Source organism: Poecilia mexicana, unplaced genomic scaffold (genome assembly GCF_051168715.1).
Source record: "Poecilia mexicana isolate PSO_F unplaced genomic scaffold, ASM5116871v1 scaffold_9, whole genome shotgun sequence".
Lineage (NCBI taxonomy): Eukaryota > Metazoa > Chordata > Actinopteri > Cyprinodontiformes > Poeciliidae > Poecilia > Poecilia mexicana.
The window spans coordinates 6,697,512-6,711,246 of NW_028263378.1; the positions used below are offsets into that span (position 1 = coordinate 6,697,512).

The 13,735-nt window shown below is 37.5% G+C and overlaps 1 protein-coding gene across 2 annotated transcripts in view; it reads left to right on the plus strand.

The window, feature by feature from the left end:
- Positions 1 to 13,735, plus strand: part of kcnt1b (potassium sodium-activated channel subfamily T member 1b) — a 79,082-nt gene that overhangs the window by 55,906 nt on the left and 9,441 nt on the right. For both annotated transcript variants that reach the window (XM_014995099.2, XM_088008676.1), the window contains 17 exons: positions 1,420 to 1,569; positions 1,651 to 1,886; positions 2,119 to 2,139; positions 3,129 to 3,342; positions 4,468 to 4,573; positions 4,714 to 4,886; positions 5,381 to 5,452; positions 5,553 to 5,687; positions 5,945 to 6,056; positions 7,368 to 7,433; positions 8,016 to 8,117; positions 8,265 to 8,348; positions 8,432 to 8,560; positions 9,936 to 9,956; positions 10,088 to 10,385; positions 13,064 to 13,126; positions 13,344 to 13,394. In XM_014995099.2, coding sequence (XP_014850585.2) covers positions 1,420 to 1,569; positions 1,651 to 1,886; positions 2,119 to 2,139; positions 3,129 to 3,342; positions 4,468 to 4,573; positions 4,714 to 4,886; positions 5,381 to 5,452; positions 5,553 to 5,687; positions 5,945 to 6,056; positions 7,368 to 7,433; positions 8,016 to 8,117; positions 8,265 to 8,348; positions 8,432 to 8,560; positions 9,936 to 9,956; positions 10,088 to 10,385; positions 13,064 to 13,126; positions 13,344 to 13,394 — 2,033 coding nt within the window. The remainder of the gene's footprint in view (positions 1 to 1,419; positions 1,570 to 1,650; positions 1,887 to 2,118; positions 2,140 to 3,128; positions 3,343 to 4,467; positions 4,574 to 4,713; positions 4,887 to 5,380; positions 5,453 to 5,552; positions 5,688 to 5,944; positions 6,057 to 7,367; positions 7,434 to 8,015; positions 8,118 to 8,264; positions 8,349 to 8,431; positions 8,561 to 9,935; positions 9,957 to 10,087; positions 10,386 to 13,063; positions 13,127 to 13,343; positions 13,395 to 13,735) is intronic.

Here is a 13,735-nt window from a genome sequence, read left to right on the forward strand (position 1 = left end):
ATAAATTCTGTGGAAGCGTCTTTTCAGCTGCACAGACTCCAGACTGACTGATGCGCTGCCAGCACAGCAGAAACCGTGTCACTGAGCATCACCTGCTTCTTCTTTTAGCCTGTAAATCTGCCCGTCTATTTGATCAGCTTCTCTCGCCAAATTAAAAGCACGGCACATCTGTGTCTATTATAGAAACTAACACTGGCTTTTGCCTGTGAAGGTGACAAAAACTCAAAGTCAGTATCTCCGCCGCAGGTGTTAATTTAAACGCTGTCAACACAATTGAAAGTTATAGCATATGTGTCCAGCTTACTTTCATGTGTTTGTTGTTGTGGCTACACCTGAGGAGGAGGAGCAGGACTGAGCAGGAAGGGATTCAATTTTTTTAAATTGTAAATATTTTCCTACCAAATTTAAATAAGAGCTCAAAGATATTATGGTTCTATTATGTGGTTTAAGCATAAATCTATCAAATCTGGGCTGCTAATAATTTATTTGAACTATTCACACATTGTCAAATTTTCGGTTAGTAAAACTTATGTGCACAAGTTGAATTATATGTTGTATTTTCTCTGCTTGCTCTGACGTATACATACAGCACCAACATATTTTACAGTCGTGGTTTTAATTAGTTTGATGCCATTTGAAGACTCTTGTTGTGAAGGATCCCATAAATTGAGGCATAATCAGACCGAATGATCCGATGCTGGCAGTTCAGTAAATTAAATGCAGGATTCCAGTCTGCAGAACATAAACATCCAGATAAATGTTGACATGCTCTTCATCTGCCAGCAGGGTTCTGGTCATTGCTGGACTTGCCTTTCCCTCTGCACTTATTGAAGACAAAACATCTTGAAAAAGCTTTTCTGTCACAGCTGTAAAGTCCAAAGTAAAACTATTTTTAACAGTCGGTGCTCTTTGGTGGTTGAAATATCCCTGCTCTACTTTCACTCCCTGCAGCAACGAGACTGAAACGATTAATTGACAATCAAAAAACATTATTTTGTTTGTTTTTTAAGGCTCACTATTAAAAATATTCTTTTAATAAAACAATTTTAATGAATTAGTAACTATGCAACTGTTCTACTATGTTAGTAATCACTAAAAGAAGTCACAATTTGATCCCTGCTACAAAAAAGTTGAACGTAATGAAGGAAAACAGAACAAGAGTATTGAAACCTCAATGCATAATGTTAAGCCCAGCAGATTAAGTTTTCATATTTTACTTTATCCAATCTGCCAGAATCCCAAATTGAATCTGATTAAAACAAAAAATTTTATTTTTGTAATAATCCTGAAAGAAAACCAAGAACAATGTGACGTTATTGACCTTATAGAGTGCAGACTGCGTCTGTAATCATCTACAAAAGGAGGGTATGAATTGTTGCTATATATAAAACAGTAAATAATAAAGTGCTCTTTCCCCAGAGAGGGGCAGACGTCCCCGGAGCCGTGGCAGAGGACTTATGGCCGCTGCTCTGGGAACGAGGTGTACCACATCCATTTAGCTGACAGCAAGTTTTTTGGGGAGTATGATGGAAAGAGCTTCACCTACGCCTCCTTTCATGCCCATAAGAAGTCAGTGAATTCTCTGTTTCCAAATGTTGGATTAATCTGTGACACAGAATAACTTAAATCTGAGTTTGAATTTCCCTGCAGGTATGGTGTGTGTTTGATCGGGGTGAAGAGGGAGGACAACAAGAGCATCCTCCTGAATCCCGGCCCACGTCACATCATGGCTGCTACCGACACCTGCTACTACATCAACATCACCAAGGAGGAGAACTCAGCCTTCATCTTCAAACAGGAGGAAAAACATGGGAAGGGTCTCCCCGTCACCGGGCTCTACGACGCCCCCTCCAGGCTGCCTGTGCACAGCATCATAGCCAGCATGGGTAAGACTGAAAACCAGACAGAAATGACATGTAATAATCAGTGGGAGGTTTTGTAGGTTGGCGTGAAAGAGAAAATAGATGCTTTATTTTAGTCAAAACTGCATTTTGTACATTTCTGAATGGTGGCTGCCTTGTTGATGCTTTTGCATGATTTCTTTACTGACCTGCTTTCCTTTACTTTATCGGCTGACTATTGTTATGTGCCTGTTTTTGTTTTTTTGACCTGTGAAAGTTGATCAGGCCACCTCATTTGGTAAGTTCATGCATGATGCATCCTTGTTTCTTTTTACACCATAATGTTATTATGTATTTCTTTACTGTTTCAGGGACACTTTACTTAATCTGCATGTGCTGTACAAATGTTAATGTACAGCACATACACTCAATTTGTGCTGCAACTAACGATAATTTTAGTAAACAATTATTCTACCGATTAATTAATTGGATTTAAAAAAGGAACATTCTGTACATTGTTTTATTTTACCACTTGAGTCTTTTGTTCAATGTTAGAAGTACTTTGAGAGATGCAAAGAAATAAACATTTTATTACCTAAAGTGCAACAACATAGCATTCCTTATTCTTGATCATTTGCAGCAAAGGATGCATTTGCAGATAAATAAATCCTTTTAACATCAACTTGATGTTTTTGCTTGACTTATCAACCCAATATAGGACTAATCTGTTGATTAATTTTTCAATTAACCGGTTAATAACTGGATAGAAAAAGGTGTGTATTTAATGCAATTTAATGTAAATACATATTTTTTGTTCAGTTTTGACTTGATTACTTCTCTCAGAATGGCCTTTTTTGGTTCTAATTGACTAATTAATTGATCTCTAAATAATAGTTGACAATTATTTCAATAATCGATCAATCCAATAATCATTTCAGCCATGAACTCAACAGATGCATTATGGAGTTTTCATGCATCATATTATGAGCAGTTATATGATGTATGTCAATAAAGTATTTTCTGTATTTATAGATAAACTTCTGTGACTGCAGTTTGCATGCTACTCTGTGAACACAAAGCATTTTTCTGAAAATCAATACATTTTCTCCTCAAGACGAAACAGGACGTTTTGCTGAGTAAACAAATAAAAAATGCTGAGTGTCAGAAATGTACAAATGGAGATCAGTTTTTATGTGCAAAGAGCTGTAAAACTGCTGTGCGTCATTTGATTTCTGCTTCGCTTATGAAATAATCTAAATTAGTTGACGCCGCCCGTGTAATTTGTAGGGACTGTAGCGATAGATCTCCAGCATCCCGATCCTCCGGAGGAAAGTGGGAAACTGACCCTTCCCACCGAAAACGGAGCAGGAAGTCGAAGGCCAAGCATCGCACCCGTCTTGGAAATTGCTGACTCCTCCGCCATCTTGCCCTGCGACCTCCTCAGTGACCAATCGGAGGACGAGACCAACCAATCAGATGAGGAGGGATCCGTGGGGTCGGAGTGAGTAGCGCGGATGTGTTTCAGTGCATGAAGAAACAGCGGAGCGCAGGAGATTTCTGGAATTTGGGGTGTTTAGTGAGGCAGCTGCGTTCTGCGTTTTGAAATTGATTGATCTCACCTTTCTTCCTCGCCGTCATCCCTCATTGGCTGTAGAACGGGAGATGGATGAGGTTTCAGCAGGCGTATAATCAGTGTGTCACGATGCTGGAAAACGCAGTGACTAATATCATGACAGGAAGGTCAGATTTTTTCTTCTAGTGATGCTGATGCTACATGGATCCTTCCTGCCAATGTCCCTAATGCAGCCGACATCACAGCAACTCAAGGAAATCTTCAGTAATCTTTCTGATGACAGAAATGTGATATATAGGGGCTCGGATGCAGTGAGGAATCAGTCACTAATCCTAAACAGCAACTGTTAGACTGACTCCAACATAAACAGGTCTCTTAAACTTGCTCATAACATAACATGGTCTTCTGAGCCTCTGTCACTGCAGAGGCGCAGAGCTGGTGGTGAAACAAGTTAAGAAAAAAGTGCAGCGTGAAACTCGAGGTCCCACAGTGCCATCATGTGGCGATTAAGTGGCAACTGCCTCTATATTAATGCTGGAAAGTCAAATTGGCAACTTAAGGAGATACAACTGACACAAATTAAATGAAATGAATCAAGCTGCCACTTAAATGCAAATCAAAACAAGTCACGTTGTTTTACTTGAACATGCATTTAAGGCTGTAAGTCATCAGTGAATGGATATAAATGCATATAAAAATATGAAGGTTAATTTTGTTTTCAGCCTAATTTACTCTGATCTCCTTTAATAAATCCTGTGTCATCTCAGATAGCCCACATCTTTACTTCATGCCTTCCTCCCTTCTCTCTGCCCACTTTCTGTCCTAGTGCCACAAAAACCATCAAAAAATGTAAGACTGTGGTAAACACTAACTTTCCAGCAGGACAACAATTCTTAAGGAAGAAGGCTTTTTCTTGTCCCTATTTCTGTCACATGTTGTTTATTTCACAAAATATGCCATGGATTGATAAAGATACTTTGCAAGGCTTTGTATTTACATTGTGTTTTAGCACAGGTTTCAATCACCTCTAAATTTCTGTTTCCTGTCCGCTAGCTTTGTGAAGGGCTACCCTCCAAACTCCCCCTATATCGGCAGCTCTCCAACTCTGTGCCACCTGCTGCCACAGAAAGCTCCTTTCTGCTGCCTTCGCCTCGATAAGGTGAAGTTGAAATGGCTGTGTAACATTTCCCTACATCCTTTCTCTCTCTTTCTTCCTCGTACTCATTACAGAGACAATAAGTAAGGTGATTTCTCTGCTAAAAGCCTGACGACTTCCTGCTGAACTCTGTCTCCACCCAGGGCTGCACACATAACAGCTTTGAGGATGCCAAGGCCTACGGCTTCAAGAATAAGCTGATTATAGTGTCTGCAGAGACGGCAGGAAATGGGCTCTATAACTTCATAGTTCCCCTGCGAGCTTATTATCGGCCCAGAAAGGAGCTCAACCCAATAGTGCTGCTACTGGACTATCCGTAAGACTCCTCAACTTCTGTTCCAGCCTCATGTGTGACTGTTTCACTCGTACAAAGATGCAGAACCAGTGGAAATGCTGTAATTACATTAGGAACTAATGACTACACCTAATAGCTTGTTAATTTGCAGTCATTTCAAAACAAGCTTCAAAAGCATCTGTACATCCCCGAGTTTGTTTATGCAAACATCCATTCATTTTTTTTTATTAGTTCTTTTTCTGTTTAAATTTTCAATCACTTTTGCCACAAAGCGAAAAAGAAAATCACACAAAAGTGTAGCCAGGAAATGTCTGGCTCTCGTTGAATTTCCATTAGCAGCTCATTTTTTAGCGAATCCTCCCACTGCTTTGCTCAATTAAATATTGATTCCACTTCCTTTTCGAGGGAAATTCTAGCAAATATTCCCATTCCTCATCAGCACGCAGCAGGAAAACGTTCAAATTGTTTCATAATCTGTCAGTGAGGTTTTGTTCCACAATTTCTGTTTCCTGCAGACCAGACAACCACTTCTTAGAGGCCATTTGCTGCTTTCCAATGGTTTACTTCATGGCTGGAACTATTGATAAGTAAGTGATCTGAAGTGTGACATGATGATTATTTGTTTTATTTTAAGCAGAAAAGCAGTAATACCAGAGTCCCTAAATGCTTGTTTCTCAAACGCATCAGTTTGGACAACCTGCTCCAGTGTGGAATAATCTATGCTGATAACTTGGTGGTTGTGGACAAGGAGAGCACCATGAGCGCTGAGGAAGACTACATGGCAGACGCCAAGACTATTGTCAATGTCCAGACAATGTTCAGGTAACAAATGGAGAGGCTCACTGTTTACAAATATGAACTCTGAAGCCTGATGCTTCAGCTCTAGTGAAAACCGGATTCACTTAATGGATCCTGTCTCTTTTCACTACTTCAGATAACAAAACTAGTTTGTTTTAAACTAACACTTAGCTGTGAAAGAATTAAAAACACCTATGGTTGTTCTGAATGGGCTTCTTCTGAGTACAAAGCTTTTGTTTCCCTGAAAAAAGAGCCCTTCATCTTTCCTCTTCCTCACTCAGATTGTTCCCCAGCCTCAGCATCATCACGGAGCTCACACATCCGTCCAACATGAGGTTCATGCAGTTCAGAGCGAAGGACTGCTACTCCCTCGCTCTGTCCAAACTGGAGAAGGTTGGTGTTTCTAGACAGATCTTTACCTTAGAACATTGTTTTTTTCTGTTTGACAGAGACAAAAAACTATTTTGCAGCTACTTGGTGAGCAAATATATAACATTGTGGCACTATTATTATTATTTATTTATTTTTGTTTTTTTACTTTGGTAGACCGTACGTACCCTTATGTCTTGACTAGTTTGCCTGTCAGAAAACGTAATAGTTTAAGTATTTTTCCATCAGTCAGTAATATCTGTTTTTGACCAAAAGTTGTTCTATAAAAGCAGTCTGATGATAGATGAATAACAGCAGACTGGAGTAAACAAAACTAATAAATTTTAACATAAACCTTACACTGCACAAAGATAAAACAAATTCACCTGGTGATGCTTTGGTGAGTTATGTAGACCATCTGAAAATTAGTTATTATACATTCTTGCAACTCAGTTCAATTGAGTTTGTTTCAAACTTCTTGTTCCATTCCATTTTAAAAATGAAACAAGTTCAATTTACATCCGACTAAAAATAATCATTTTGTCCAAATCCAGTTCAAATCACTTCAGTTGATTCCAGAACAATCCACACATTTAAAATGAGTTGGATCTAATTATATACTAAAATAAGTCTAATTGAGAAAGCTGAGCTGTTGAGTCAAAATTAATTATCCCTCATCCTGACCAAGAACATGGCGACAGTAGAGAGGAACCACTCCTCTTTAACAGGAATCTGTGTGCAAAACTTTGTCGATATTCTGCTAATCTCAAACAACACAGTTTTGTAATTGTTGTGTTTCTAGTAAATAAGAAACTAGTTTTAAATCACATGTGAATAAATTTATTCACTTGATAAGTCACTGAAAAACAAGCCACAGGAAGGAGACACAGCTGAACAGAGACATTGACTACAGAAACTGTGGGTACGAAAACATTTTCTGTGGAGTCGTTTCTGTAAAACACTGAGATGACGACACCAGTTGGCCCCTCAGTGGCTATACTTTTAAACGAGACACAACTAAGCAAAGAAACTTTGGACTAGATGTACACAACAGGCCAAAAGTTTGGAAGCTAGATTCATTTTCCACAGATGTTTCACTGATTTACTTGGACCAAAATAAATTGCTATAAAAAGAGTTACTAATAGAATCGGTGTTTTGTTTATTTTCCAGTTATTTTTGCATGGACTTGGTTTTTTTTCCATGTAGTTTTACTAATAATGGCATAGCATATGCACGACATGCAAACTGTATTTATTTATTTATTTATTTTTGCACTGACTAAGAATTCTTGTCAGCAATAAAACTAAGCCTCTTTTCTTTTAACATTCATTCAGCAATGGTCTGGTAACGTCAATTGTGGGAAATCGTGCATATCAATGAACGAAAAGTCTGAATATACAGTAAGTACATCCCACCTTTTTTAAAGAAAAAAGGTCATTGTGAAGAGAAGCTTAGAGTTGCTTCCAAAACTGCTTGCAAACTTTTGGCCTGTAGTGTATTCCATAGAAAAAATTTTGTCCATCTGATAATTTCTTACCCTGCATCACCAAATAGTTATATTCAGGTTTTTTTCCTTTATGTAAAGAATCCTTATTCATTTTGTTAATGTTTTTCAAATATTTCACATAAAACTTAAAAAGTATTTGAACTTATTAAACCTAACAATTTAAGTCTACAGTTGAGTCAAAACATGTTTCCCTTCAGCACTACAAACACACAAAATCCTACAAAGTATTTTTGTCTAGTGTTATAATTTTAAAAAACTAGTAGATTTTTATGAATATTATTGACTTAAAACCAACTTAAATCTTGCTGAAAAGTTACTTATAATTTAGTTCTAAGATATTTGCAGTAGAAACTTCACAAAAGTACTTAGTAATTTTTTGCAGAGCATGCTGGTGCAAAATAAAAGAACAACTGCTGAGTAAGCAGATTCAAATGTTTTTGTTTATACTTGGACATTTTCTTCCCTCATTTTTCAGATTGAGCGCGATAAGGGCTCCAACCTGGCCTTCATGTTCCGGCTGCCGTTCGCTGCCGGCAGGGTGTTCAGCATCAGCATGCTCGACACGCTGCTGTATCAGGTGGGGAAGCAGAGCTGCAGAGTTGACCTTTAGTACTTTACAGAAAAGAGTAAAATGATAATAGACTTGTACAGAGCCTAATTTCTCTTGCTGTTCCACCTCAGGTAAATTATCACACAGGGTTTTTTTTTTCTTGTCTTTTGACAGTCGTTTGTTAAGGATTACATGATCGCTATTACACGGCTTCTGCTCGGACTGGACACCACGCCCGGATCTGGCTACCTGTGTGTTGTACGTAACAAAACCTGAGGGTTTCAGTAGATAAAACGTGAGCGATATGAATCAACCCGATCGCTTTTTTTCTCCGTCCTCAGATGAAAATCACGGAGGAAGATTTGTGGATCAGGACTTACGGCCGACTCTTCCAGAAATTTTGTTCTTCCAGTGCTGAAATTCCCATTGGGATCTACCGCACTGAGTCGCACATGTTCTCTACGTCGGAGGCAAGCGAAGTTTGATAAATCGCCTCATTTCACATCCGGACCGACCCATGAAATCTGGCTTTATTTTCCATCTTATCTTTAAATCACAGAGTTTTATTTAAATAGAAGGAGTCTTAACTTTGGGTTATCTTTATTCTTTTTCACTGATTCTTTCTATTTGCCTTATGTTTCTTGTTACTTTTGCTTTGCTCCACTTTAAGTGAATTTTCTTACCTTGTTTGCTTCATTACTTGTTGAATTAGACCAACGTTGCAGGCTGACAGCAACTAATACAAAACAGAAGAGAGAAATTAACTTTTTGCCTGGTTAACTCTATTTATTTTGTGCTTCATTTGACAGTGATGAATTATTTCATTTAATTTCAAACATATAAATTGGTTTCAGGTCATTTTACCCTTTTACCAATTCAGATATTAAAAGTTTGTACACCCCTACTGCAATGCCACAAGACATAAAAGTAATGGACAGATTTAATTTCAGTATTTTTCCACTTTTAGTTTTACACATCCTATATAACTTTTAAAATGTTCCCCTTCAAATTTGTTTTTCAATTATATATCATATTAAGGATGTAAAATAGTTTTCATTTGGTAACTACAATTTCACATATTGTCCTTCCCTGCTGTTATTTTGTTCCCATAAGTAAATAATTGCAAATATGTTTTTCTTTTCATGCTTAAGTATTTAAAAACATTGTTGAAATTAATTGTGTAATTTCATTTGATTGTGTAACATTTCATATAAACTTTATAGCCTTTTATAAAGTATGACAGATTATGACCTTAAAATCAAACCAAATTAACTACAAGTAGAGTTTTTTTTTCTCAGTCATAAGTCATATATCTCTTTACATTAACCTATATATACAATTTAGAAAATTACTTTAAATCATTTTTGTTGCCAAAGTGTGTATGAATTCACCCCCTGGTGCGTTAGCGTTCCCTGAAACATTTGGGTACAAAATGACCAAAACAATTGAAATATGAATGAGTGAAGGAGTGAAACGACCAGCAGCCAATTTAATTGCTAACTTGAATTAAATGAATATTAACATTTCTATTGTTAATCTCCTGCTGTGTAAGTGAATTTTGAAATAGTAAATATATAATATTTACTATTGTATAGTTTTCATTTGGTAACTACAATTTCACATATTGTCCTTCCCTGCTGTTATTTCCCTGCTGTTATATTTACTATTGTAAATATACAATATTTTCAATAGTAAATATTGTATATTTACTATTGTATAGTAAATATATAATATTTACTATTTAACAAGCCGATTTTTAAGCTTCAATGATTTCCTTTGCTTTGAATGCTTCATCTTTCATTGCATCTTTTTTTGTCTGGATGTCTCCTTGGCCTTCTCTTTCAGAGGAAGGACAGTAATGTGCAGGTGAGTCTCTGTTTTGATAATCTACCTGATTAGCAGAAGTAAGACAGAGAGAAAGGTGTGCATCAGAGACACATGTTTGTTGCTCTCAAAGTTTCATAGAAAGCTATTTCCTCTTCCCCTTGCTGCTGTAGTCTCAAGTGTCCATCAATGCCGAGCATGGGGAGGAGCATCAGGGCCGCGCCGGGTCCTGGAAAGAGAAAACAGCCCACAGAAACTCCACCACGAGTGACCAATCAGAGCATCCGCTGCTGAGGAAGAAGAGCATGCAGTGGGCTCGGCGGCTGAGCAGGAAGAACGTCAAACCGGCGAGCAGAGCGGAGCGCATTTCGCAGCAGAGACTCAACCTGTACCGGCGCTCTGAGAGGCAGGAGCTGTCAGAGCTGGTCAAGAACCGGATGAAGCATCTGGGCCTCCCGACTGTGGGATACGGTGAGCGCCACTGTTTAAGGAATGCAAACATCAGACAATATTTATTGTGTAAAATACTTGAATACAGTTGTTGACAATTATCTGTGTTTATCTTCCTTCCATCCAATTGTGATGATCATTTCCTCTCAAAAATTATGAATGCAACTGTGAATGTTTGCTGCAGATTGGAGGGGTAGTTCAATAAATAATTTGAATTTTGGAGGCAGATGTAATGTAGTTGGTTGAATTTATACTCAGTGAGCAAACTTTACACAGATTGACAAATTTAGATCTGCAAACTGGCAAAATCTGGAAAAGAGTGAAGAAATTTTATGAAATAATATATTCAGTGTAGTTTAATTTATTTTGTCATGACAAAAATATAATTTATTCTGATTACAGTTGTACATCTACTGGTGCAAAACTGAGACACTATTTAAAATGCAGGAACGACTTTAAAGGTCATTCCAGAGAAAGCTAGACATCAGATCTGCGTTTTGCATTTTTTAATCATCCAGCCCATTTATCTATATATAATTAACCTGACGAGCCCACAGTCTCAACCTTTACCTAATTTTCTTTTTGTCAACGCCACCGTGTGGTTTATTCCCACCAAACTGAATCCAGTGCTAACATGGAGCTAAAACACTTTTACGCCTCTCACACTATCAGATTCTGTGGCGTAGGAAGACGCCATAGTAAACAAATGCTCTAGCACTAATGTTGCACCAATGACCCAGGAGCATTACTTAGTCTCACACTATGCTGTGCTGTCTCAATTGATATAGATTCGCTCACATCAGCATGTCGGATGCTTGAAACTAACAGTAAAACATACTTTTCTATTAGTTATTGGACTACTTATTGGTGAAAACAATAAAATTATGAATAATTTAAAAAGATGATGTATAAATAGACAGCTAAACTGTCTTCCTGCATTGGAATCATCCATAAAAATTCAGAACTTGAACTGGAAGAGATGTCTGCTGTGATGAAAGATCGGATTCAAGCACCATTCTTGTTTGGCAGTGGATTTGTTTTGGTGGAACAACCATAAAGAGGGTTTTCACAAGACTTGATGTTGACACAGAACTTTTCTCTGCAAAATTAACTCACTTTAAGTGATTTCACTTCATTTATCGAGGAATAATGTTAGTATGTCACTTTTTTGAGTTCATATGGTTAGTAAATTTTCTTTTTTGATGAAAACTGTGATAAAAAGCCTTGAGAGGATCCATCTGAATCCAGGTCTCAGTATTGTTTGAATAAAAAAAGTATTGTCTCCTTCCATCAAAACACCTGTTGTATGATAATAACATTACAGTTTAAAGTAAACTTATAAAAGTTAGAAGAGTCTACAAGGTCTGAATGAATGCTTTGCCCACTGAGGCTCAACTCAACCAGTTAAATTATTCTGTTGTGGGATCAGCTGTGTATAAAACTCCAATCTGTGCTACAGCTATTTTACCTCATCCCATTTCTCTCCATGGTGGATTTCATTAATTTCACTCAGTACCATGGTCCTTCAGAAATATCCCGTCTCCTTGGTAACCCTCATTAACATCCATGCAGCCATAATTCACACACATGCGATCACACAAACAAGTGAACATGAGCAGATACTGCATGATGATGCAGGAGCATTAAACTTTGAATGAGTTGCATTTTGCCTGCATCCTCCTCTTTTCAGTTTCATGCGTTTTCTTTCTGCTTCATGTTTAAAATCAGAACCACTTTCCAGATGTGTTGCAGCTGTAAACCTTTGTGTTTAATGTGGATATAAGAAGCACACACACCTTTTTAAAATGCAGTGTTTTTGTGATTTTAAAAATTTAAACCCTGATAAGTCATTTAAGAAATTTTTAGTGCAATGTTTTTGTCCATTGTCTTCCAGTTAATATTGGTTTATTTTCTACGATCAACTCTTTTGTTTAGTTTACCTTCAAAATTGTCCCAGAATTGTGATAAACAACAATATTGTTGTTTTGAGACCATTTTCAACTAATATAATGCCGATTCTCAAAGAGCATTGACTTTAAATTTTAATAATCATTTAACACTGGAACCGGAAGACAATTTAAATATCCAAAATAAATAAACAAAACAGAAACAACAAATACAATGAATTATAGAAACAGATATGTGGGGAATACTGATACATATTTGATCAGTTTTCATCTGGTCTTTTTCACCACTTATGGTGAAGAATCCAGTTTTAGTAAAAATATTGTTGATAAACTGTAGCTTCAGCTACATAATTAAAATAGCAGAAAAACCCCAGTAGAATAACTCAGCTTCTTTATTGCAGACAGACAGATGTTTCACCAAATAAGTAATTTGAGTTTATAACAGCTTTCCTATTTTTCTCCTCTAAAAGTTTTGTTTGTTTTTCTGTTTTTCTGTCACAATAGAGTTGGAAAAGATCCTAAATGATTTATCTTGGATGCTAAAATCACAAAATCTGGGCGTTGTCCCAGGGATGTTTAAACCTTTGATGCAGGATATTTAACAAGTAAATCATCTGGAGGTGTTTCCATACACACAGCAATGCATGAGCTCTTTGCTTTGCTCTCACGTGTCACCAAAAAAACGTTTCCAAAGCTTTCACTGCCTGCCGGATCTTTTTGTTTGATTCCTTCTTCTTTTTGTTTTTCCCCTTCTTTCTCTGACTCCTCTGTCTCCCCTTTCTTGGCTTGTAGAGGATGTTTCTAATCTCACAGCGAGTGATGTCATGAATCGAGTAAATCTAGGATATTTGCAAGGTAATTTATGTCATTCATAACCCATTCTTTTTTACAAAGTGACTGCTTATGTCCAAGGTGGAGAAAGGAATTTGTCCTTTCGCCAGCATCCAGTAAAATCCAGTGCTTTGAGTTATTAAAGAGATTATCAAATAGGTTTGTATTGTTACACATCTAATTATGTTAATGACAAAAAGAAATGAGGACGTTGAAGTTAACAGTGAATACCGTTGCTTAGAGTTGCAGGATATTTCAGAGCAGCCGTATACAGAGGGGACAAGGCCGTCAGGTTAGCTGGTTAATCACAATACTGCAACTTCACTGCATGAGTGTGTGTGCGTGGGTGTGTGTGTGTTTCTCTGTGTGTGTGTTTCCTGCTAGGATGAGTGCTAGATCAGCAGCCAGCCTCTCACTCTCCTGTCTCTCTCTCTCTGTCTCTCTGTCTATCTGGTCTTTGCTGCATTGTGTTCCTGTGAGGTGACGTCCCAAATGGCTAGAGTCCTGCAGGGCATCAGAGTTTGGCTTAAAGAGTGGAGTGGAGTGCATTATGTCTGTGGATGGAAGGTTAGACTCAGAACCCAAATTTCGTCTAAAGTTAGAGGAGGAAACGACGTTCTGCTCTGCACCGTA